Genomic DNA, 25000 nt, shown 5'->3' on the forward strand with positions numbered 1-25000 from the left:
TCTTGTGTCTTTATTCCTACAATCTCTTGTCTCCGCACACAGGGAGAAAAACCCACCAACCCTGTGGGGCTGGACCCTACAGGAAGCGGCATAGGACATATCCCTGTCTCTCTCTTTCTAACTCGGCCTCCCAAGGTGTTGGGATTACAGGTGTGAGCCACCACGCCCAGTGACCTTCAATTCTTTTCCCTCTCTCCCCCACGTTCCTGGTGCTCCAGCCCACTCTACTTTTAGTTCCATGATCATACCAAGCTTTTTTTCAACACAGAGCCATAGCTTGCACTTCCTGTAACACACTCTCTCCTACTTTCTTTACGTATTCCACAGGACTTCGCTTAAATATCTCTTCCATTTTTCACACTGTGCTTTTACATGAAAGTATTAACCACAGTGTTAATCATATGCATAGATCAGATCAGGGGCTGGAAAACTGTGGCCTATGGGCCAATCTGGCTGTCACCTACTTTTTTAAATAAAGTTTTATTGAAACATGCGCAGGCACATTCATATACATATTGTCTATGAATGCTTTTACACTATAATGGTAGTTAAGTCGTTGTGATAGAGGTTGTATTAATTGCAATGCTTAAAATAGTTACTAACGAACACTCTACAGAAAAAGTTTGCCATCCCTGACATAGATTAGCAGTGTCCAACAGAAATATAGTATGAACCACATATGTAATTTTAAATTTTCTAGTACACATTTTTTAAATTAAAAAAAGATAAAATTAATTTTAATAATATATTAACTCAGTATAAGCCAAATATTATCATTTCAACATATAAATGATATTTTAAAATGTAAAAATATATTTTAAATATTGCATATTTTTAAATTTTTAATATTACATATTTAAAAAATTTAAATATTTTAAAATTTTAAATATTATATATTTTAAAAATTTAAATATTTTAAAAATTTAAATATTTTTTATTTTTATATTATTTTAAATACAAAAAAAATGACTAGTGAGATGTTTTAATCCTTCTTTTTGGGCACCAAGCCTTTGAAATACAATGTTTATTTTAGGTTTACAGTAGTCCTCAACCTGGCTTAATCAAATTTCAACTGCTCAACAGCTGAATGTGACCAGTTCATATCATACAGGCCAGTAAAGGTCTCAATACTCCATTATTACAAGGTCATTTAATGTTTGACTTCCCTAGCAGATGGAAAACTCTGAGAGCATAGGCCATTTCTGCCCTCATTGGTTCTCAACCATCTGGCACTGGTCTTGGCACCTTGAAAGGGATCAATAAATGCATATTAATGGAATACACCATAACCTGCATTCTCAGGAGAGGAACTGTACCTGTGGATTCAGATTCCTCAATTGTGGAACACCGGATCTTCATCTTATCCCCCTTGGCTGCCAAGCTCAAGTTCACATTCTCTTCACTGCATTCTTTGTTGATAACTTTGCTCTCAATGTCTAAAAAGAAAAAGGGAGAGTTCCTATGAGGTCGCCCAGAAAGTCAGTCCTGAATTTGGTTTCTGTCCAAAAAAAAGTACACATCCATCGTGGCGAGCAGAGAAAAAGAATAGAAAGTTCAATTCATGATAGGAAAGATCTTGAGTCCCATAATGAATGATAGGAGAACCATAGCACCAAACAAATGAGTAACCCAGGTGGAGCCTTAGAAGCCAGCTCTCATATTCTAGGGGATGCATCAGGGAAAGATGGGGTCAAAGTCAACAGTGATGGAAGGCAACAGTCATGATCCTCTCTCTACTCTAAGTTTTTTGTTTTGTTTTTGTTTTTTAGTTTTGTTGATGTTTTTATTTTGGAGACAGAGTCTCGCTCTGTTGCCCGGGCTAGAGTGCAGTGGCGCGATCTTGTCTCACTGCAAGCTCCGCCTCCCGGGTTCACGCCATTCTCCTGCCTCAGCCTCCCAAGTAGCTGGAATTACAGGCGCCCGCCACCATGCCCAGCTAATTTTTTGTAGTTTTAGTAGAGACGGGGTTTCACCGTGTTAGCCAGGATGGTCTCAATCTCCTGACCTCGTAATATGCCCGCCTCGGCCTCCCAAAGTGCTGGGATTACAGATGTGAGCCACTGCTCCCGGCTTCATGTGTTTTCTAAAACCAAAACAAATAGTAAGGGATTGGGGCAAGCCTAGCATGGTACACAAGAGCTCAGGTTCTGCAGTCAGATGGTGGTAACTGGGAGGTCCAGCTCTGTGGAGCACTAGCTGCCTAAATTTGAGTATTGACTTAAGCTCTCTATGCCTCCTATTTCTCATCTGTATCATGGCAACACATTGCAGGACCTAACCCACTGGCCCTTCCTGAAAATAAACTAGATAATGGAACCAGAAGAATCCTTGTAAAATATAAGCCAGATAATACCATACCTGTTCCCAAATTTTCCAATGTCTTTTCATCTCACTTCAAATAAAATCTTGGCTGGGTACAGTGGTTCAGGCCTGTAATCCTAGTACTTTGGGAGGCCAAGCAGGAGGATCACTTGAGCTCAGGAGTTCAAGACCAGCATGGGCAACATAGCAAGACCTCATTTCTACCAAAAATTTTTAAAACTAGACAAACATGGTGGTGCACGCCTATAGTTCCCAGCTACTCAGGAGGCTGAGGCAGGAGGATCGCTTGAGCCTGGGAGTGTGAAACTATAGTGAGCTATGATTGCACCACTGCACTCCAGCCTAGGTAACAGAGTGGGACCCTGTCTCAAAAAAAAAAAAAAAAGAAAGAAAGAAAAGAAAAACCTCAAGTCCCTATGTTTATCTACATTTCTATCTCCCTTCCTTTCTCCTACTGCTATCGCCATCTTCAATGCCACTTCAGCCACACTGGGCACCTCATGGTTCCTTGAATTCTCCAGGTATTCTTGCACTTGCTCTTTCTCCAGATATTTACATGACTCTCTTCCTTGACATCAGTGAGACTTACCCTGATCTCACTATATAAAGTAGCAACTCTCCCTCTAATACCAACCCTCTCTAACCTCCCTAGCCTGCTGTATTTTTTCTCAGTAGCACTACCTCTATTTGGTATACCAGATGTCTGTTTGTTTACTGTCTGACTCAACTCACTAAAATATAAGATTCATAAGGCTAATTTTGTTCACTACTGGTTGGAGTCCACCAAATACTTTATTTCCACCTCTTGGCCTTCTGGGCATCCATTAGGTTGGAACTTCCTAGGTTTATGTGAATGATACTGGAACTACTACCAGGAGTAGGGTGCTAATGCAAAAGATCTACAGCAGCCACTATTCCCAAGTAGTCATCTATCAAGTATGTATGAGTCAGGAAAGGATCAGTCTTGCAGCAGTAACAAACAACCCTAAGTCTTAGTGGATTAAAAAAACCAAGCGTTTATATCTCATTAATGCTTTGTATCTATTGTAAATTGACTTGAGGCCATGTTCCATATTATCTTTATTCTGGCACACAGGCAGATGGAGCAACTGTGACCTGAGGCACTGCTAATCGTATGGGCAGAGGGAAAGAAAGTTCTGGAAAGTCTCATACTGGCAACTACTCTATTCCCCAATTTATTGGCCTGAACTAGTCCCCAAATCCCACCTAACCACACGGTAGCCAGGAAGTACAATTCTACCGTGGGCCCAGCAGGGCAAACAGGAAGTACTTGAGCACAGCCTATGACTGTCATACCTTAGCCCAGCACATAGCAGCTAATCTGCAAATATTTGTAGAATAAATTAATGATATGGTCTTAGCATAGTGCCTGGCCTTTGCCAAGTGCTCAGTGAATGGAAAATGTTGTTAATATGATTAGACTTACTTTGCTGTGAATTCAAGGTATTTAAACAGTTGGAGAAAGAATGGGTAGGAAACCCAGGGAAAATCCCATTGCCAAAGTCAACTCTCAAAATCATCACCTAGATGTAACCTTGCCACGAAGGGTATCTCCTACCTAAGTAATCCGTCCGAACAGTCTGAGTGACATTTGCTGAGGGTTTCAAAAAAGCTGCCAGTGTCAAGCTTTCCACGCTCTCCAGGAAGACTGTGGCCAGGGAGGACGTCTCTTCCTTGGTGAATTTGGTCCACGTGGATATTTGTTTAAGCACAGGGACAAAGCTCTCAGTTGTATTCTGCAAGGAAAGACGTGTTTGTTCATTCTCTCTCTCTCTCTCTCTGTCTCTGTCTCTCTCTCTCATTAATGAAATAACAGCTGTCCTTTTTCTCATTAAGAATAGGCTGGGAGTCAATCCAAGGGAGAATTAAAAGGGGCATCCACTCGGGCTCCTTTTTCTGATTCAAGAAGCCCCATTAGAAATACAAACTGAGGCCGGGCGTGGTGGCCACGCCTGTTATCCCAGCACTTTGGGAGGATGAGACGGGTGGATCACGAGGTCAGGAGATCGAGACCATCCTGGTTAACACAGTGAAACCCCGTCTCTACTAAAATTACAAAGCGATTAGCCAGGCATGGTGGCGGGCGCCTGTAGTCCCAGCTACTTGGGAGGCTGAGGCAGAAGAATGGCATGAACCCGGGAGGCAGGCTTGCAGTGAGCAGAGATCATGCCATTGCACTCCAGCCTGGGTACCACAGCGAGACTCCATCTCAAAAAAAAAAAAAAAGAAAGAAATACAAATTGAGGCCAAGTGCAGCGGCTCACACCTGTAAGCCCAGCACTTTGGGAGGCTGAGGTGGGTGGATCATGAGGTCAGCAGTTCGAGACCAGCCTGGCGAACACAGTGAAACCCTGTCTCTACTAAAAATACAAAAAAGTTTAGCCAGGTGTGGTGGCACGTGCCTGTAATCCCAGCTACTCAGGAGGCTGAGGCAGGAGAATAGCTTGAACCCAGGAGGCAGAGGTTGCAGTGAGCTGAGGTCGCACCACTGCACTCCAGCCTGGGCGACAGTGCGAGAGGCCATCTCAAAAACGAAAAAAAGAAATACAAATTCAAGTCCAAGAATTCAAGACCAGTCTGGACAATATAACAAGACCCCATCTATACAAGCAAATTAAAAATGAGCAGGCATGGTGGTGCATGACTCTAGTCCCAGCGACTCAGGAGGCTGAAGTGGGAGGATCTCTTGAGCCCTGGAGTTCAAGGCTGCAGTGAGCTGTGATCACTCCACTGCACTCCAGCATGGGTGACAGAGTGAGATCTTGTCAAAAGCAAGCAAGCAAGAAAGAAAAATTGATGTGACCTTTATGCAATGTAGTAAGTTAGTACCTATAACCATGTAAATTGCATATACCCTTTGACTCAGCAATTCCCCTTCCAGGAATTAATCTTTCCAGAAATACTTAAAAGTTGTGCAAGGATCTTGTCCAGTGGTGTTCATTTCTGGATAGTTTGTGGAACGCCTCAATGCCCTACAGGTTGGGTCAATAAATGAAAATGAAATCAAATAATGAGATAGCCATATAGCTGTTAAAATGAATACCGCAGTACACCTACAGGCACCAACAAGCAAAAAGGTCTCTGAGCCATTGTTAACTAAAGCAAATTACAGAGTATCATGTATATAGTATCGCATTTGGTTTAGAAACAATTGGTTTAATTTTAAATTATATATTATGGTATTTATGTTCTGGTATATAGAAATAAAAATAGCACACACTTTTTATGAGCCAGGTATTGCTCTAAATGTCTTTTATATATTAACTTGTTTAATTTGTAGAAGATATCTAGGAAGTAGAGGCTATTTATGATTATTTTGATGTGTGAAAGGAGAAACAAGGACTCGTATCTAGCAGGTGGAAGAACTACGATTTGAACCTTGACAGTCTGGCAGCAGAAGCGGAATCATTAATCACTGTCCTAAACCTCTCAAATAAGTGCTCAATAAAATGACTCCAATGTGTGTGCGTGTGTGTGTGCGCTTATGTATGTGAGTGTGTGTATATGTATGTGTTGGGCTGTGTACATGTGTGTGCATGTGTGTGTATCTCTGTGTATGTCTATGTATGCCTATCTGTGTATGTGTGTTTGTGTATATGTATGTATACGTGTGTGTATATGTGTGTTCGTGAATGTGTGTACATTTGTATATGCCTGTATGTATATATGTGTGTATGTGTGTGAGGAACGTGGATATGTGTGTGTATGTATGTGTATGTGTGTATCTGTGTGTAGATGTCTGTATGTCTGTATGTGTGTATGGGTATATGCATATATGTGTATATACCTGTGTGTATGTGTGTAAATGTGTGTGGGGGGGTGTGTGTGTGCATGTGTGTATGTATGTGTTATATGTATGTGCATATATATGTGTGTGTATTGTGTACTTATGTGTGTGCATGTGTGTATGTATGTGCTATATGTATGTGCATATACATATGTGTGTATGCATGTACTTATGTGTGTGCATGTGTGTGCATGTGGGGGAGATGTATATGTGTGTATATGTGTATGTGTGTATTTGTGTGTATGTATCCAGTGTACATGTATGTGTGTGTGCATGTGAGTATATGTGTGTGTTTATTTGTATGTGTATGTATGTATATGTGTGTATGTGTGTACCTTCTCACAAGGTAAAAAGGGGAAGATACTTTTCTACCTCTTAACACTGGATATGTCTGAGGAAGAGGATTAAGGTAAGAAAAACAATAACAACAATAGTAATAGTAATATTCATGTGATTACCCTTATTATTGATGATCATCAATAAATGGATTATCACATATGTCTCTGACCCAAGCAAAAAAAAACCCCAAAACTAAAAGGAATTCAGAACCTAATAAATGCAAGAAAATGTATTAAATGAATTAAATCCAGTCGGATGGTAGAGGAAATTAAACTGAAATTTGAGCAGCAACACAATTTCTATCTATCCAAATTAGATGATAAAAGGAAAAAAAGGATTTCGATAAACACGGGGTAAGCAGGACAGTTGAGAGATATGTGTCCAAGAGAAACAGGATGCCCTGAGTTCTGTATTCCCCGAAAGGTATGGGTGTGGGATTCCCCTCCCCATTGACATAGCAGAAATATCTCAACTAGCACCATCTCCAGGAAACATATTACTCAATTCTACAGCTGACGAAATCTCTTCAAATCCTGCCCCTCTGATTTGTCATGTCTATTCTTCCTAGCTAGGAAAGTTATGTTATATCCTCAGGAAAGTTAGAAAATTTTAGGCCAACTAAAACTCCTTAGTAGGATTTGTGTTAAATTTAGAAGTTTTTGACATCTTTAGCATAATCCAGAAACATCTGTCATTTAAATAGTTGGGGCTGGGTGTGGTGGCTCATGCCTGTAATCCCAGCACTTTGGGAGGCCGAGGTGGGTGGATCACCTGAGGTCAGGAGTTTGAGACCAGCCTGGCCAACATGACAAAACCCCTTCTTTACTAAAAATACAAAATATTAGCCGGGTGTGGTGGTGGGTGCCTGTAGGCTGAGCTACTTGGGAGGCTGAGGCAGAAGAATGGCCTGAATCCAGGGGGCGGAGCTTGCAGTGAGTCAAGATGGCGCCACTGCACTCCAGCCTGGGCAACAGAGCGAAACTCTTTCTCCCCTCAAAAAAAAGAGTTGGAACAGTCTGACACATTAGAGAAGCTAACCAATTAACCACATGATTTTTATTGCAAAAAGCAATTAGCCTTGTTATTTTATATGAACAATTTAAGATAACATGGCTGTCTATAAACCATATTTAATGTCTAAAAGAATCTGAATTACTACATTTACAGATTCGATCAATTGGATTTATGAGTCGCTGAGGACCCAGGTGACTTTGCGTGTTAGATTTGTAAATCCTCTTCACTAGGTACTTGAAATTTGCGTGGAGCGGGGAGGGGGGATTTGGAATATTTATAAACATAGTATAAAACATTTGAGGAAATTAAACTGTTTGTAAATAGGGTTAACCATTTATTAAAATTTAATCTGAAAACCCTAGGAATGAATGTGTACTTTATGAATAAATGTATTAATTTAAAATTAATAAAGTTACAAGTAAAAAGTTATTCTTATTTTCATACAGAAATAACCAGATTTATAAAGAAAATGACAATGTCAATGAGTTCAACTTAAAGCTGGAGAAAAACTAGGTTTTGGCCAGACGTGGTGGCTCACACCTGTAATCCTAGCATTTTGGGAGGCTGAGGTGGGTGGATCACCTGGGGTCGGGAGTTTGAAGCCAACCTGACCAACATGGAGAAACCCCCTCTCTACTAAAAATAGAAAATTAGCTGGATGTGGTGGTGCATGCCTATAATCCCAGCTACCTGGGAGGCTGAGAGAGGAGAATCACTTGAACCTGGGAGGTGGAGGTTTTGGTGAGCCAAGATTGCACCATTGCACTCCAGCCTGGGCAACAAGAGTGAAACTCCACCTCAAAAAGAAAGAAAGAAAGAAAGAAAAACTTAATATCAACAACTGTAATAATCTAACAACTCCTAGGTATTTATGCTGGAGAAATTAAAATTTATGCTTACACACACACACACACACACACACACACACACACAAACTATATCTGGATGTTTGTTTATAGCAGCTCTATTGATAAAATGGAATATTACTCGGTAATGAAAAAGGAATGAAGCACTGATCCATGCTACAACGTGGATGAACCTCGAGGACATCATGCTCAGTGAGAGAAGTCAGACACAAAAGGACAAATCCTGTGTGATCTCACTCCTAGGAGGTTTCTAGAGTCATCAGATTCACAAAGACAGAAAGTAGGATGGTGGGTGCCAGGAGCTGGGGATTGGGATGCGAAGTGAGTGTTTCAGGGAGACAGAGTGGGATATTTTGTGTTTTTTTTGTTTTGTTTTTGTTTTTTTTTTTTTTTTTTTTTTTGTTTTGAGATGAAGTCTTACTCTGTTGCCCAGGCTGGAGTGCAGTGGCTCCATCTCAGCTCACTGCAACCTCCGCCTCCCAGGTTCAAGTGATTCCCCTGCCTCAGCTTCCCGAGTAGCTGGGACAACAGGCACGTGCCACCATGCCCAGATAATTTTTTGTATTTTAGTAGAAACGGTGTTTCACCATGTTGGCCAGGATGGTCTCGATCTCCTGACCTCTTCCTGACCTCATGATCTGCCTGCCTCGGCCTCCCAAAGTGCTGGGATTACAGGCTGAGCCACTGTGCCCTGCCAGGGACAGCGTTTTTTGGGAAAGATGAGAAAGTTCTCGAGATGGATAGTGGGGATGGTTATACAGCAATGAGAATGTGCTGAATCTCATTCACAGTAAAGAGGAAGGAAAAGAAAGGAGGAAGAAAGAGGAGGAGGAGGAAATGGCACTGTTTATACATACACTATCCAGGCATCTCAAATGCATTATGCTGAGTCAAAGAAGCCAGTCTCAAAAGACCACATACTATGTGGTTTCATTTATATAACAATCTTTAAAAGACAAAACTCTAGTGACAGAGACTACATCAGGGATTTGTGGAGGTTAGTGGTGGAGGGAGTATCTGACTATAAAGGAGAAGCCCAAGGGAATGTTTAGAGATAATTAAACTGTTCTGCATCTTAATTATAGTGGTAGTTCCACAAATCTATTCAGGTTAGAAAACTCATCGAACTACACAAGTAAAAAGGTAATTTTACTATATGCTAATTTTTCAAATCTTACAGCTATAAAAAATCAAATATTAATTCACAATCCATTAATTTTAAAGAGATCTTTCTTTCCTTTATTTATTTTTTTTGACGGAGTCTCACTCTGTTGCCAAGGCTGGAGTGCAGTTGTGCTATCTCGGCTCACCACAACCTCAGCCTCCCGGGTTCAAGCAATTCTCCTGCTTCGGCCTCCTGAGCAGTTGGTACTATGGGTACCCGCCACCATGCCCGGCTAATTTTTGTATTTGTAGTAGAGACAGGGTTTCATCATGTTGGCTAGGCTGGTCTCGAACTCCTGACCTCAAGTGATTCACATGCCTCAACCTCCCAAAGTGCTGGGATTATGGGTGTGAGCCACCACACCCGGCCATAAAGACACCCAAAGTGTGCCCAGGATGTTTGAAACTCAAAACACAATTTAAAAGACCCAATTGTTACCTTCAGAGAAACTACAGTTGTTTTATTTTCACACACATTGTCCAGAACACTGAAGATGTTATTCATTTGTGCACAAAAGGAGACCTGTGACCCAGAAAAAAAAAAAAAGAGCATTTATGAGCATGAATTGATTAATCCACCAAGCATGTAATGTATAAATTAGCCCATAAAGCCCATCATATGAGGTAACCCTGAATTCCTGAGTCTGTAGAATTCTCAGGGAAATAAAAACTCATTGTTTGATCAGAATTAGAATTATATCACCTTTTCCTCCCATGAATAAAAAAAAGCAAACATAAACAAATAGCAAAACTACTTAGTGATATTAAAAGAAGAGAAAATGTATGAACTAACAGTGGTCCATATGGAATATTATTCAGCCATAAAAAGGAATGGAGTTCTCTGATATGTACTACAGCATGAATAAACCTTGAAAATATCATGCTAAGTGAAAGAAGCCAGACACAAAGGAGAAAATATCGCATGATTCCATTTCTATAAAATGTCAAGAATAGACAAATCCACGGAGACAGAAAGCTGATTAGTGTTTGCCATGGGCTAGTGGGAGGGGAAAATGGGGAGTGACTGCTTAATGATAAAAATATTCCAGAACTTGGCTGAGCATGGTGGCTCACACCTGTAATCCCAGCACTTTGGGAGGCTGAGGTGGGCAGATCACCTGAGGTCAGGAGTTTGAGACCAGCCCTGGCCAACATGGTGAAATCCCATCTCTACTAAAAACACAAAAATTAGCCAGGCATGGTAGTGGGTGCCTGTAGTCCCAGCTATTCAGGAGGCTGAGGCAGGAAGAATTGTTTGAACCTGGGAGGTGGAGATTGCAGTGAGCCAAGATCACCCCACTGCACTCCAGCCTGGGCAACAGAGCAAGACTCCATCTCAAAAAAAAAAAAAATTCTAGAACTAGATTGAGGTGATGATTGCATAACATTGTGAATGGTCTAAGTGCCACTGAATTGCACACTTCAAAATAGTTAAAGTGGTGAATTTTATGTTATGTGTACCTCACCACAATTTAAAAAGAAAAACAGTGGTCCAAAGCTAATTTACAAGCTCATATTTAGAATAGTGACATCAATGTCTAAAGAGGCCATGGAGTCTTTACTCATTGCAATGACTTCATTAGACAATCAGGATGTCCAAATTCCTTTTGGCCTGGCTGGCTGTGTAACAGCCCCACACCAACATCCCTCAGTTGCAGCATCAACACCTTCACCGACAGGAAGACTCCAATATATTCTCCCATTCTTTTATTAAGAGAATCCTCAAGTTTTCGATAGGCAAATATCCTCTCTTCCCAGCTTCCCTTGCAGCTAGATGTGACCACGTGACTAATTTCTACCCAATCAGGTGCAAGCAGAAGTGGTGCTGGGTCATATGCTTAAAGAGAAGGATCGTGCTTTTCACTTCCTCTTTTCCCCTTCCCACAGGCTGGAATGCAGATGTGAGGGCAGGAGCTGGAGCAGCCATCTTGGACCACAAAGTGAGCGGCTTGTTGTGTTGATGCTGGCAGAGCATAACGGAGCCATCGTACGAACTCTGCACAGCTTACACTCAGCCAGTTACAGAGGAGAAAAATAAACTGCTGTCTGGTTTTGGCCACTATTACTTTTGCCTTTGTTAGAACTGCAAAAACAACATTCTACCTGAATGGCTTCTAAGAAAACCTCAGAAACTAGGAACCTTAAGAAATACTTGCATATTCAGGTTTCACTGTGGTTCTGTCTTGGCATTGCTGGACCTGCTCATTATCGGGTATCACATCTTCCTTACATTTGAAGGGAACCCCTAGGAAGAAAACAACAGTAACCAAAAAAATTTCAACCTCAGCAAAATATGATGAAAATTCACGTCTGATTTCATGTCCTCCCCTCCCTGGCTTAAAATCCATCTATTACCCTAATACACAACGGGGAAAATGAACAAACCACAGCTACACACTACAACATGAAGGATGTGTCTACTACGACACACAATTTTCTATTTTGCTCTATTTCACTCAATATCATGCCTCTTAGAGGCAATCATGCATATGACTATGGATGTATGTTTTTTATATGTGTGACTTCTCACTCCATATTATGTCCCTGCACAACTTGTACTCTAAAAGGCATGATAATGAGCGAAACAGAGCAAATTAGAGAAGTCATACATATAAAAGACATACATCTATAGTCATATGTAGTATGATATCATTTTTACAAAGCTCCAAAACAAGCAATACTAGGCAGATATTGTTTAGGGGTACGTACCAGGGAAAATATTTTTTTAAGTAGGGAAATAATAAACACAAAATTCCAAGTGGTTTTCTGAGGAGGATACAAGGAGATAGAGTGGAGAAGAAACGCATAGGAGATTCAGTGGCATTGATGATACTATCTTTATTATATTGGGAAATACATCAGCTATATTCATTTACTTGTTATACTTCATTGCCTCCAATAAGGTACACATATTTTTAACGTAAATAATCCATAATTTAACAGTTTTAAACCTTTCATGGTTCCCCATTATTCTTGGGGGGGGAAAAGGACTCTGAAATTCTTTTTTAAAAGAAAGGTTGGCAGGGCATGGTGGCTCACACCTGTAATCCCAGCACTTTGAGAGGCCGAGGTGGGCGGATCACGAGGTCAGGAGTTCAAGAACAGCTTGGCCAACATGGTGAAACCCCGTCTCTACTAAAAATACAAAAATTAGCTGTGCGTGGTGGGGGCACCTGTAATCCTAGCTACTCAGCAGGCCGAGGCAGAAGAATCGTTTGAACCCGGAGATGGAGGTTGCAGTGAGCTGAGATAGCACCACTGCACTCCAGCCTGGGCGACAGAGTGAGACTCCGTCAAAAAAAATAATAATAAATAAAAGACAGGGTCTTACTCTGTCACCCAGGCTTGAGTGCTGTGGCATGAGCATAGCTCACTGCAGCCTCGATCTCCTAGGCTCAAGTGATATTCCCACCTCAGTCTCCTGAGTAGCTAGGACTACAAGCCCATGCTACTATATCTGGCTAATTTTTTATCATTATTTTTTGTAGAGACAGAGTCTTGCAATGTTGCCCAGGCTGGTCTTGAATTCCTGGCCTCAAGTGATCCTCTCACCTTTGCCTGCCAAAGTGCTGTTTATAGGCATGTCACTGCATCCAGCCCTTTCAAAATTCTTCACAAGCCACCAAGAACCTGCAGAATCTGACCTCTGTCCACTTCATCAGATATGTCTAATGCCACTTCCCCTTGTCCTCCTTTGGTGTGAGCCTCAGGACCTTTGCATCTGCTATAACCCAGAACAGCATGATCTCCATTCTTCCTCTAGAGAAGTCCTTCTCCTCCTTCAGGTTTCTGCTTAACTGTTTGCTTGGAGCATAATCAATATCCTATTAGTCACTTCAAAGCACACTATGTTTCTTTGTTGTTTTATTCATAGTTATAATTAAATAATTGTGTGTGTGTGTTTTCTAGCTCCTTCCCTACACTATAAGCTACAAGAGGACAAGAATCATGCCTATCATATTTAGGACCAAATCTTCAGCGCCTACTGCAGGGGCCTGTTTAACTAACTAATTAATTAATTAATAGGTACTCCAAAAATCATTTATTGAAAGAGGAAATGGATGAAGAAGAAAAGAAACAGAATATGCGGATGAGGCAACAGTAAGAGGAAGATGCTGAGGTTGGGTAGAATGAGAATTTTCCAGTCAAAGCCAGAAACAGATTCCATTGCCAACACATACGAAGAGACGATTACTTTGGCAGCTGAAGTTGCCGTCTTTCTGGGAGCTTTCTGGATCGGGACGAAAGCCTGCAATGCAGCCACAGCTGTAGGAGCCCAGGGCATTGGTGCAGATAGAATTTGGACCACATGTTGATGGATCTTGGCGGCACTCATCAATATCTGCAAAGAACTGGAGAATATCAAGAAACCCAGAAGAACAAAGAGAAATGTCTTTTCTGGATTGTCCCTCAAACCCTCTGCTCACCTCTACATTCCACTTTTTGGTCTGTGAAATTCAACTGTCCATTGCTTGGTGCAAAGCCAGGGTGGCAGGTGCAAAAGTAGCTCCCAGGAGTGTTGGTGCATGTTGAATTGATGGGACACATTTCAGTGCATTCATCAATGTCTGTGGGGTATAGAATGGGTGTGGAGTCAAGTTGGTCAGTGATCCAACAAAATCATACTTCCCTTTGCAAAATACGGAGTCATGTTTCACTAGAAAATGGCACCCCAGCCAGGGACTACATTTCCCAGAACCCTCTGCGTCTAGGTGAGGTCATGTGACTACTGTTCACTCGTGGAATATGAGAGCCACAATATATGTCATTTCAGGGACAAGGTGGTCAAGAAGTGAGTGTAACTTCTCTCCTCCCTCTTTCACCTCAACTGGCTAAAACCAGGAACTCCAAGGCTCTAAGGAATGCAAGAACCAAAAGATGGAGAGAGATTGAATTCCTTTATCACCACGTGGAGAAAAGCTGCCCACTGGCCAGGTATATCCATATTGAATTGTTATGAGAGTGATAACTTTCTATTATGTTAAGCTAGTAATGAGGTAGGAAACAGGACTCAACTCCAGAGGAGGGACTTGGACACTGGAGGAAATTGAGGACTAGCTAAAACAAGGACAGAGTGGAAGCAGCTTTCCATAAGGCATGCTCGCCAGTGTGCCAGGTCAGTTTACCATTGACATGGCAACATTGGGGAGTTACTTCCCCTTTCTATGGTAATGACCCGATGACCCAAAAGTTACTACCCCTTCCCTAGAAATGTTTGCAGAAACCACCTGTTAATCTGCATATGATTAAAAGTCGGTATAAGAATGACTGCAAAACTGCCCTGAGCTGCTGCTCTCTGCTATGAGGTAGTCCTGCTCTGCAGGAGCTGCAACACTTACAAAACTGTAACACTGCCTCTTCAATGAAGCTGTTTTCTTCTACCTCTGGCTTGCCCTTAAATTCTTTCCTGGGCAAAGCCAAGAACCCTTGTGAGGTAAACCCCACTTTGGGGCTCACCTGCCCCGAATCAAAAATTAGCCAGGCACGGTGGCACATGCCTGTAATCCCAGCTACTCAAGAGGCTGAGGCAGGAGAATTGCTTGAACCTGGGAGGCAGAGGTTGCAGTGAGCTGAGATCACGCCACTGCACTCCAGCCTGGGCGACAGAGCGACACTCCGCCTCAAAACAAAACAAAACAAAACAAAAAAAGAAATGAATCCTCCCAGATGAGCCCCAGACATGTGAGACCCGTTCCCTCCTCCTTGTAATAGTATAACAATCCAGTTGAGGACTGCATTCCCAGCTTCTCTTGCAGCTAGGTGTGGCTACATGGTGAAAATCTGGCTAAGGAGAATGAATAGAAGTGATGTGTGCACCATCTGGTCATGACCTTGAAAAGAAACAGCATACTCTACACTTCTTCTCCCTTTTCACCTGGGCTGGAAGATGGACAGAGTAGGGTGATCCATTCCCAACCATGGGGATGAGGCTCATACCTAAGTTTGGAGAGGCAATAAGACAAAAGTCCAGCCAAGATCAGCTGACTGCAGACACAAGAACAAGACCAGTTGAGACCAAAAGATCTGGCTAGAATAGACCATTTAAAATGTCTCCTCATGGAATCAAGAGCTAAATATGTGGTGGTCGTTTTTAGACAGTAATTTTTAGGATGATTTGTTACCCAGTGATAGCTCACTGCTACAAATGGAGTAGCAAAGGCAGAGATGACTTCAAACATCTTTTAAACTAAGCCAGGGGGATATAATGAGGGCTTGATCACTCCTTGCCTTTCTCAATGGAGTCATCATCCCCGTAAATGAATGTGGAGAATAACAATGCACCAGACACAGGAAGATGGAGCCCTTGTCTCTTGGTGAGGACATTCTGGCTGCAGTATAGAGGATGGATTGGAGGGAATAAGACCGAAAAAGGTGAGACTAGAGAGGAGGCTGCTGCAGTGATGATCAAGCCTGAACCAAGGATGGAAAAGAGTGAAGGAATTCAACACATATTTATTTATATATTTATTTTTGAGACAAAGTCTTGCTCTGTCACCCAGGCTGGAATGCAGTGATGCAAGCACAGTGCACTGCAGCCTCAACCTCCCAGTTTCAAGTGATCCTCCCACCTTAGCCTCTTGAGTAGCTGGGACTACAGGCACATGCCACCACACCCGGCTAATTTTCTAAAATTTTTGGAGAAACAGGGTCTCACTATGTTGCCCAGGCTGGTCTCAAACTCTTGGTCTTAAGCGATTCTCCCATCTCAGCCTCCCTAAGAGCTGGTATTACAGGTGTGAGCCACCACACCCAGTCTCAAAACATATTTAGCAGGTAGATTCCCCAAGGTGTGATGACCGCTTTAATGTGAAGGGAGAGAAAAGATTAAAGACAACTGTCTTTTGCTTTTTGAGATGGAGTCTCGCTCTATTGCCCAGGCTGGAGTGCAGTGGCACGATCTCGGCTCACTGCAAGTTCTGCCTCCTTGGTTCATGCCATTCTTCTGCCTCAACCTCCTGAGTAGCTGCGATTACATGCACGCACCACCATGCCCAGCTAATTTTTTTGTATTTTTAGTAGAGATGGGGTTTCACTGTGTTAGCCAGGATGGTGTCAATCTCCTGACCTCATGATCAGCCCACCTTGGCCTCCCAAACTGCTGAGATTACAGGTGGGAGCCACCGTACCCGGCTGATTAAAGATAACTTTCAAGTGTTAATTCAAATAGCTTTTAGGGGAAAGTTCTGAAGTTTGGACTGTAGAATCTCCCCAGAATAGGTTTTGTGTGTTTTGTTGTTGTTGTTTTTTAAACAGAGTCTTTCTCTGTTGCCCAGGCTGCAGTGTAATGACATGATCTCAGCTCACTGCAACCTCCGCCTCCCAGGTTCTAGCAATTCTCCTGCCTCACCCTCCTGAGTAGCTGGGATTACAGGTGCCTGCCACCATGCCTGGCTAATTTTTTGTATTTTTAGTAGAGACAAGGTTTCACTATGTTTGCCAGGCTAGTTTTGAACTCCAAGTTCAAGTGATCCATCCACCTTGGCCTCCCAAAGTGCTAGTATCACAGATGTGAGCCACTACGCCCAGCCCAAAATAGGTTTTTCCACCTCAGCACTATTGGCAGTTAGGGTCAGATTATTCTTGGTTGTGAGGGCCTTCCTGTACATTACAGGATGTTTAGCAGCATCTCTGACCTCTTCCCATCAGATGCCTGTAGCATACACAGCACCTCTCCCCACCATCACCAGTTGTGACAATCAAAAATATGTCCAGATCTTGCCAATGCCCCCTGGGGGAAATATCAATCTGGAGACAATGCACCCCATCATATTCTGATACCATTATCTGACTTATAGTAGGTCCTCGACAGGAGTTCAAATCCCAGCTTTCCACTTAACATTTGCATATAGTTCACAGATCCTATAAAGCATTTACACAATTGAGATCACAAAGCAACTAGCTAGCAACACTGTGATAGGAGCAAAACCCTCAAATATCAATATTAACCTTGAACAGAAATGGCCTAATGCTCCACTTAAAAGATATAGATTGTTAAACAAGATACAAAAAAAAAAAAGACCTAACCATGTGCTGCCTACAAGAGACCTACCTAACATGTAAAGACACCCACAGGCCCAAAGTAAAGGGATAGAGAAAAAGATATAGGCAACTATATGTTTTTACCTCTCTGAGCCCCAATTTTCTCATCCCTACATGAGAAAAATGCCTTTCTCATAGGGTCTTCCAGTGAGATGACCCTTAATTAATTAAGTAGGTAAATAATAAACAGATGGAGTTTCTAGAGATGAATCCAACTTGACAGTTGCAATTGTAGCTTCCCATGGAGTTGACACAGTCAGAATGCTCAGGGCACACCCTGCCGGTGAGGCACTCATTAATATCTGAGAAGCAGTGGAAGAGGGTGAGCAGATAAGAAATTGGGTGCCTAAGTTTAGAAATACATGAAATCATCCCCCACCCAAGACCCATCCCTGGGAGTCTGAGAGCATTACCAGTACAGGAGAAATTGCCTGGCTTTCCTGGTTTCCAGTTATTTCCAGTGGGAGAAGAGAAACCATGTAAACAGCTGCACTCGTACCTCCCCGACAGGTTTTTGCAGACTGAATTAGGACCGCAGGGCTGGCTTTCAGAACATTCATCAACATCTAGACAGAGAGTTAGAGTTACAAATTTGCTTATACTACATGGAAGACTGTATTTTGAAAAAAAAAAATGTTAAAACAATATCTCCCATTCCATATGCACATCATTCAATGTGACTTTGGTACTTTTTCCATCAAGCAATGAAATGTATGTCCTCATCTGGAATCTGAGCATGCTTGTGACTATGGTGGAAGTGACACTAGGTCATAAAAAATATGATGTCCTTCCACCTGTTCTCTTGGGATGCTTATCCTTGGAATCCAGCCACCATATTGTGAAGAAACTCAACCATCCATGAAATTTTACAGTGACCAGGAATTTATTTACACGATCAGAGAGAGGAAGGGTGGGGAAGAAGAAAGAAAGAAAGGAAGGAAGGTAGGAAGGAAGGAAGGAAGGAAGGAAGGAAGGAAGGAAGGAAGGAAGGAAGGAAGGAAGGAAGGAAGGAAGGAAGGGAGGGAGGGAGGGAGGGAGGGAGGGAGGGAGGGAGGGAGGGAGGAAGGAAAGAAGGGAGGGAGGGAGGGAGGAAGGAAGAAAGGAAGGAAGGAAGGAAAGAAGGAAGGAAAAATAAGTCACATTTGCTAGCAACACTAGCTAGTAATGCTGTGACAGGAACAAAACCGTCACATATCAATATTAACCTTGAACAGAAATGGCCTAATGCTCCACTTAAAAGGTATAGATTATTAAACCAGATTTTTAAAAAGGGGGGTGGGGGAGTACCTACATTCAATACCCAGCCCGCTTTTGCTTGATTTTACTACCAAATGCTGGAGGGTTTGAGGGGATATGAATTCACCTTTGCATTCCACTCCTGGATCCTTGAAGTGATTTTGTCCATTGCTGGACCGGAATCCTTGTTTGCAAGCACAATAGTAACTGTCCACAGTGCTGGTGCAGGTGGCATGAGATGGGCACATGGTACTGTCTCTACATTTATTATCTAGGTGGTGTATAAAGAAAAGTTTAGACAAGATTAGAGCATTAGAGTGAGGCTGCAAGGGAGCCCAGCATACAAGGGTGGAGGTGGCTGTTATGGGTTGGACTGTGTTCCTCCCAGAAGATACGTTAAAGTCCTAAACTCTGGTACCTGTGAATTTCATCTTATTTAGAAACTGCGTCTTTGTAGATGTAATTAAGATATAAGTTAAGATGAAGTAGTGCTGGAGTAGGGTGGGCCAGACGCAGCTAGCTGTGGCCACCTGGCGAAAATCTGGCTGAGGAGAATGAATAGAAGTGATGTGTTCACTGTCTGATCATGACCTTGAAAAGAAAGAGCATACTCTACACTTCCTTTCACTTTTCACCTGGGCTGGAAGATGGACAGAGTAGGGTGATCCATTCCCAACCATGGGGGATGAGGCTCACATCTAAGGTTGGAGAGGCAACAAGGCAAAAGGCACCTGGGAGACGGGATGACCTCCTAGGCAAGGTTGTTCCACGACCCTGTTCCATCTTCAAGTTGGAGATTTATGAGATGGATAAAAATAAACATCTGCATTGTTTCATTCGTAGTTACTTTGTTTCTATGAAAGCAATCAACACTCTATACTAGCCAGTCCAGTCTTGGGACAAGTGATTTCACGTCTCTGTACCTCAGTTTGCCTGTTTAACCACCACATTTAATGAGCCTCCAAGCCCTGTTGATCCCCCCTCCCAAATAACATTTGACAATTACCCACCATCACCCCACCATCTGCCTGATCCAGATCTTCCTCTAAATTCAACATTTCTACATACCCCCATTGTCCTCCACAGTCTTCTACTCCACACCATGGTCATCTCTGAATGCACATTCGACCTCCCACCTCCACCCCTTGCCTATAATGCTCTTTGTTCTCCTTAGAAATAAAACTCAAATCACTCAACATGAACTGCAAAGCCGCCAGTGACCAGACCCAACCACATCATTCAGCCTCATCATGTCAGTTTCTCTTTGCGCTCCATTTCTAGCCTTCCTACCACAGGGCCTTTGCACATGCTGTTCCTGCTGCCTCTGCTTTGCCAGGCCAGTTTCCACTCATTTTTCAGATCTTGCTTTAACATCACTTCCTCCAAGAAGCCTTCCCTGACTCCTCCATAGCTCCCTCAGCTCTTCTTTTATGGAATTCATCAAAACTGTGACTGCTTGATTGTTTCAGTGATTCCCTCCTTCATGGCCACCTTCACCACCACACTGTGAGCTTCAAAACGACAAGATCACAGGTGGGGTCAGGCTCCTAGGTGCTAGGAAAGAGGCTCACTTGATGCTGTCATTCTTGTGGTGGGCATGCGAGAGATGGAATCAACCTAAGTGTCCATCAATGGATAAATGGGTGAGGAAGATGTGGTATACGTACTCAATGGAATATCATTCAGCCATAAGAAATAATGAAATCGGGCGGGCACGGTGGCTCACACAGGCAATCCCAGCACATGGGGAGGCCGAGGTGGGTGGATCACTTGCGGTCGGGAGTTCGAGACCAGCCTGACCAACATGAAAAAGCCCCGTCTCTACTAAAAATACAAAAAATTAGCCAGGTGTGGTGGCGCATGCCTGTAATCCCAGCTACTCGGGAGGCTGAAGCAGGAGAATCACTTGAACCACGGAGGTGGAGGTTGCAGTGAGCCAAGATCACGCCATTGCACTCCGGCCTGAGCAATAAGAGCAAAACTCCATCAAAATAGGAAAGGAAAGGAAAAGAAAGGAAAGGAAAGGAAAGGAAAGGAAAGGAAAGGAAAGGAAAGGAAAGGAAAGGAAAGGAAAGGGGAAAGGAAAGGGAAAGGAAAAAGGAAAGGAAAGGGAAAAGAAAAGAAAAGAAATAATGAAATTCTATCATTTGCAGAAACATAGATGGAACTGGAAGACTGGAGGACATTATGTTAAGTGAAATAAGCCATGCACAGAAAGATAAATATTGCATGTTCTCATTCCTATGTGGGAGCTAAAAATAATCATCATCATTATCTCACGGAGGTAGAGAGTAGAATGATAATTACCAGAGGCTGGGAAGGATAGTGGGGAAGCGGGATAATGAGGGATTAACCAGTCGGTACAAAAACCACAGTTAGACGGAAGGAATAAGATCCAGTGCTCAGTGGCACAATAGGGCAACTACATATGAGTCAGGACATGTGATATTTGCCTTTCTGTGCCTGGCTCATTTCACTTAACAACCTCCAGTTTCATCCACGTTGCTCCAAATTGTGGAATGTCATTCTTTTTATGGCCAAATAGCAATCCGTTGTGTATGCAGACCACATTGTGTTCATCCATTCATCTGTTGATGGACACTGAGGTGGATTCCACATCTTGACTATTATGAATAGTAGACTTGGGCTTTGTATCAAAGAAAGATGGGAGTCATGGGAGGATTTAGAGCAGAGTAGGGACACAGCATAAGGTTTTAACATAAGCCTTCTGGCAACTGGTTGGAAGATGAACTATAGAAGATCAGAAACAAACTGACCAAGGATGGGGTGGCTGCACTTGTCCAGTTGAACAATGTCTGTGGATACAACCCGGAAGGGATTAATGGAGGGAATGCAATTCAGAATTTTCTTTTTAAAGCAACACTAACAAAATTTGCCAATGGATTGGACGTGAGGGGTGAAAAGAGAGGAACCAACGATAATGCCAACATCAATTGGTAGTATGGAAAAACTAAAACGTATCATAAAAATAGAAGGAAGGGATTATCATGACTGTGACATTATTCGCCCTGTTTATGTTATACACTCAGTTTTGAGATCTAAGTTCTTTGCTCCTATAATGTGCCTTGTTTATTTCCCTTCCCTGCATGAGACCTCAGATGGTATCTCTCTTCTCATTTCCAGCTTCCTCTTTCATCTGCAGAGGCAACATTTCTCTATGCAGACTTCCGGTATTTTATCACTTGTGGTCCCTTCATGCTGTGAGTTTTCCATCATCCTCTTCCTCTAGCCCTCTCCCTCACAACTGAAACCCACCCAAGTCCAGAATAACAATCCAGTCTTGCGGGACTACGTACCTGTTCACCTCCCCATCTCATCTCCTGCCCTCTGCCATCAGTCACGCTCATCTTCGCTCGGTCCTCCAACTTCTTTCCAACCTCAGGACCTTTGCACCCACTGTTCTGGCCATCAGTCACGCCGTATCCCACCCTGCCCTTTTGCCTGGGTAACATCAATTCATCCATCCTTTAAGTCCACTGGAACATCACTTCCTTGAAAAAATTTTCCTAACCATCTCAATAAAGCCCTTTTTAAAAAATCCTACAAAGGGACCAGGCACAGTGGCTCATGCCTGTAATCCCAGCACTTTGGAAGGTTGAGGTGGGCAGATCACCTAAGGTCAGGAGTTCAAGACCAGCCTGACCAACATGGTGAAAGCCCATCTCTACTAAAAATACAAAAATTAGCCAGGCGTGGTGGCAGGTGCCTATAATCCCAGCTACTCAGGAGGCTGAGGCAAGGGAATCGCTTGAACCCAGGAGGTGGAGGTTGCAGTGAGCCAAAATTATGCCACTGTACTCCCGCCTGGGGAACAAGAGTGAGACTCCATCTCAAAAAAAAAAAAAAAAAAAAAAAAAAAAAAAAAAAAACTACGAGGGACAGCTCATGTCTTTAAAAAAAATAGAACATAAATAATTTTCAGAAAAAAGTAAGTTGGGATTGTATCCATCTGTTCTTACGCTGCTAATAAAGACCTATCCAAGACTGGGTAATTTATAAAGGAAAGGAGTTTACTTGATTGACAGTTCAGCTTGGCGGGGGAGGCCTCACAATCATGGTGGAAGGTGAAGGAAGAGCAAAGGCATGTCTTACATGGCGGCAGGCAAGAGCGTGTGCAGGGGAACTACCCTTTATCAAACCATCAGATCTCATGAGACTTATTCACGAGATGCTATCACAAGAACAGCATGGGAAAACCTGCCCCCATGATTCAATTAGCTCCCACTGGGTCTCTTCCCTGACACATGGGGATTCTGGGAGCTACAATTCAAGATGAGATTTAGGTGGGGACACAGCCAAACCATACCAGGATAAATTTAAAGTTTATCATAATGCAGGAAAATAATAACTCTTTTATCAAATGCAAGCATGGGAGGAAAAAGAAACAAACAGACAAAACAGGGTAAAGAAAGGTTTTTTAAACCAGCACATTTTTTTTCTGTAGTGTTGTTTACCATACTTTAGATGTGTTCTCTGTTACTATACAGATTAAATAAAGCATCAAAAAAAGTGGGTTTGTCAGAATCCTGCCTCTGTTTAAATTCAGTCTTCATTACTAACTTCCAAAGGATGATTTAATTTTTAAAGACCCCAAAGACAAAGAGGAGGAGGAGGAAAAGGAGGAGGGAAAGGAAGGAGAGGAGGAGGGGGAGGAAGAGGAGGAAGAAAGGGAGGAAAAAGAAGAGGACATTGAGAAATTGCAAAAATGTTGAACCAACCCAAATGCCCATCAATCAACAAGTGGATAAAGAAACTGTAGGCCGGACATGGTGGCTTACACCTGTAATCCCAGCACCTTGGGAGGCCGAGGCGGGCAGATCTCTTGAGGTCAGGAGTTTGAGACCAGCCTGGCCAAGATGGTGAAACCCCCATCTCTACTAAAAATGCAAAAATTAGCCAGGTGTGGTGGCACATGCCTGTAATCCCAACTACTTGGGAGGCCAAGGCAGGAGAATCACTTGAACCCAGGAAGCGGAGGTTTCAGGGAGCTGAAATCGTGGCATTGCACTTCAGCCTGGGTGACGAAGTGAGACTCCATCAAAAAAAAAAAAAAAAAGGAAACTGTGATATATATATATATATATATATATATACACACACACACACACACATACATACATGCATGACAGAACACTACTCAGCCATAAAAAAGAATGAATTAATGGCATTTGCAACAACCTGGATGAGACTGAAGACCATTATTCTAAGTGAAATAACTCAGGAATGGAAAACCAAACCTTATATGGTCTCACTCATAAATGGGAGCTAAACTATGAGGATGCAAAGACATAAGAATGACACAATAGATTCAAGCAATCCAAGGCTTAGGCCTCCCACAGCGCTGGGTTTACAGGCATGAGCCACCATGCCCGGTCTATTCCTTTTTTTATTTACCCACGTTACTTGCCTACATGCTTCCAGATCCTGGCTGAGTTCCAGAGGTATAAAGATTAATACAGCCTCTTCCCCACCCTCCAAGGGCTTTCTGGGATCAATAATAATGATGGCTGTTTTATCAAAGATAATCTTTTTGGAAATGTTTTAATGGAATTTTCTCTTTTCCACGTATATGGATGTGACTACTCCCAACCCATTCTGAGAAAGATTTCATCTCATTTAGGAGAACTGGAGATGCTTTAGCACCAGACACACAATGAGAGCAAAACAGTAATGTTTACTTTTTAATTACCAAATTGGTTGGTTGAGTTCTCAGAAAGCAAAGACGTGAATGGGGAAAAAGATATCTTAAAAGTCCCTATAAATATTTCAGGAGCCAGCTGGACACAGTGGCTCATGCCTGTAATCCCAACAATTTGGGAGGCTGAGGTGAGAGGATTGTTTGAGCCCAGAAGTTTGAGACTAGGCTAGGCAACATAGCAAGACCCCATCTCTACTATTTTAAAAAATCAAGAAAATTAGTCGAGTTTGGTGGTGCGTGCCTGTAGTCCCAGCTACTCGGGAAGCTGAGGCGGGAGGATCGCTTGAGCCTGGGGGTTCGAGGCAGAAGTCAGCCATGGTAGCACCACTGTGCTCCAGCCTGGGTGTTCGAGGACTGCAGCATCAAACCCCCAGGCTCAAGCAATCCTCCCGCCTCAGCTTCCCAAGTAGCTGGGACTACAGGCACGCACCACCACACTCGACTAATAATATATAAAATATGTTTTATATATTAATCATGTATTATATTATA

General features: G+C 42.6%; 1 protein-coding gene across 1 annotated transcript in view; it reads right to left on the reverse strand.

Moving 5' to 3' along the window:
• The window catches only part of ADGRE1 (adhesion G protein-coupled receptor E1), a 48611-nt gene that overhangs the window by 19361 nt on the left and 4250 nt on the right, over positions 1 to 25000 (reverse strand). Inside the window, exons 3-10 of the mRNA XM_050770197.1 lie at positions 18917 to 19060; positions 17967 to 18119; positions 13941 to 14081; positions 13709 to 13855; positions 11670 to 11758; positions 9953 to 10036; positions 3902 to 4079; positions 1317 to 1436 (exon numbers count right to left, since the gene is read on the reverse strand). Of these exons, the coding sequence (XP_050626154.1) occupies positions 1317 to 1436; positions 3902 to 4079; positions 9953 to 10036; positions 11670 to 11758; positions 13709 to 13855; positions 13941 to 14081; positions 17967 to 18119; positions 18917 to 19060 (1056 nt within the window). The remainder of the gene's footprint in view (positions 1 to 1316; positions 1437 to 3901; positions 4080 to 9952; positions 10037 to 11669; positions 11759 to 13708; positions 13856 to 13940; positions 14082 to 17966; positions 18120 to 18916; positions 19061 to 25000) is intronic.

This window comes from Macaca thibetana, chromosome 19 (assembly GCF_024542745.1).
Source record: "Macaca thibetana thibetana isolate TM-01 chromosome 19, ASM2454274v1, whole genome shotgun sequence".
Taxonomy (NCBI): Eukaryota; Metazoa; Chordata; class Mammalia; order Primates; family Cercopithecidae; genus Macaca; species Macaca thibetana.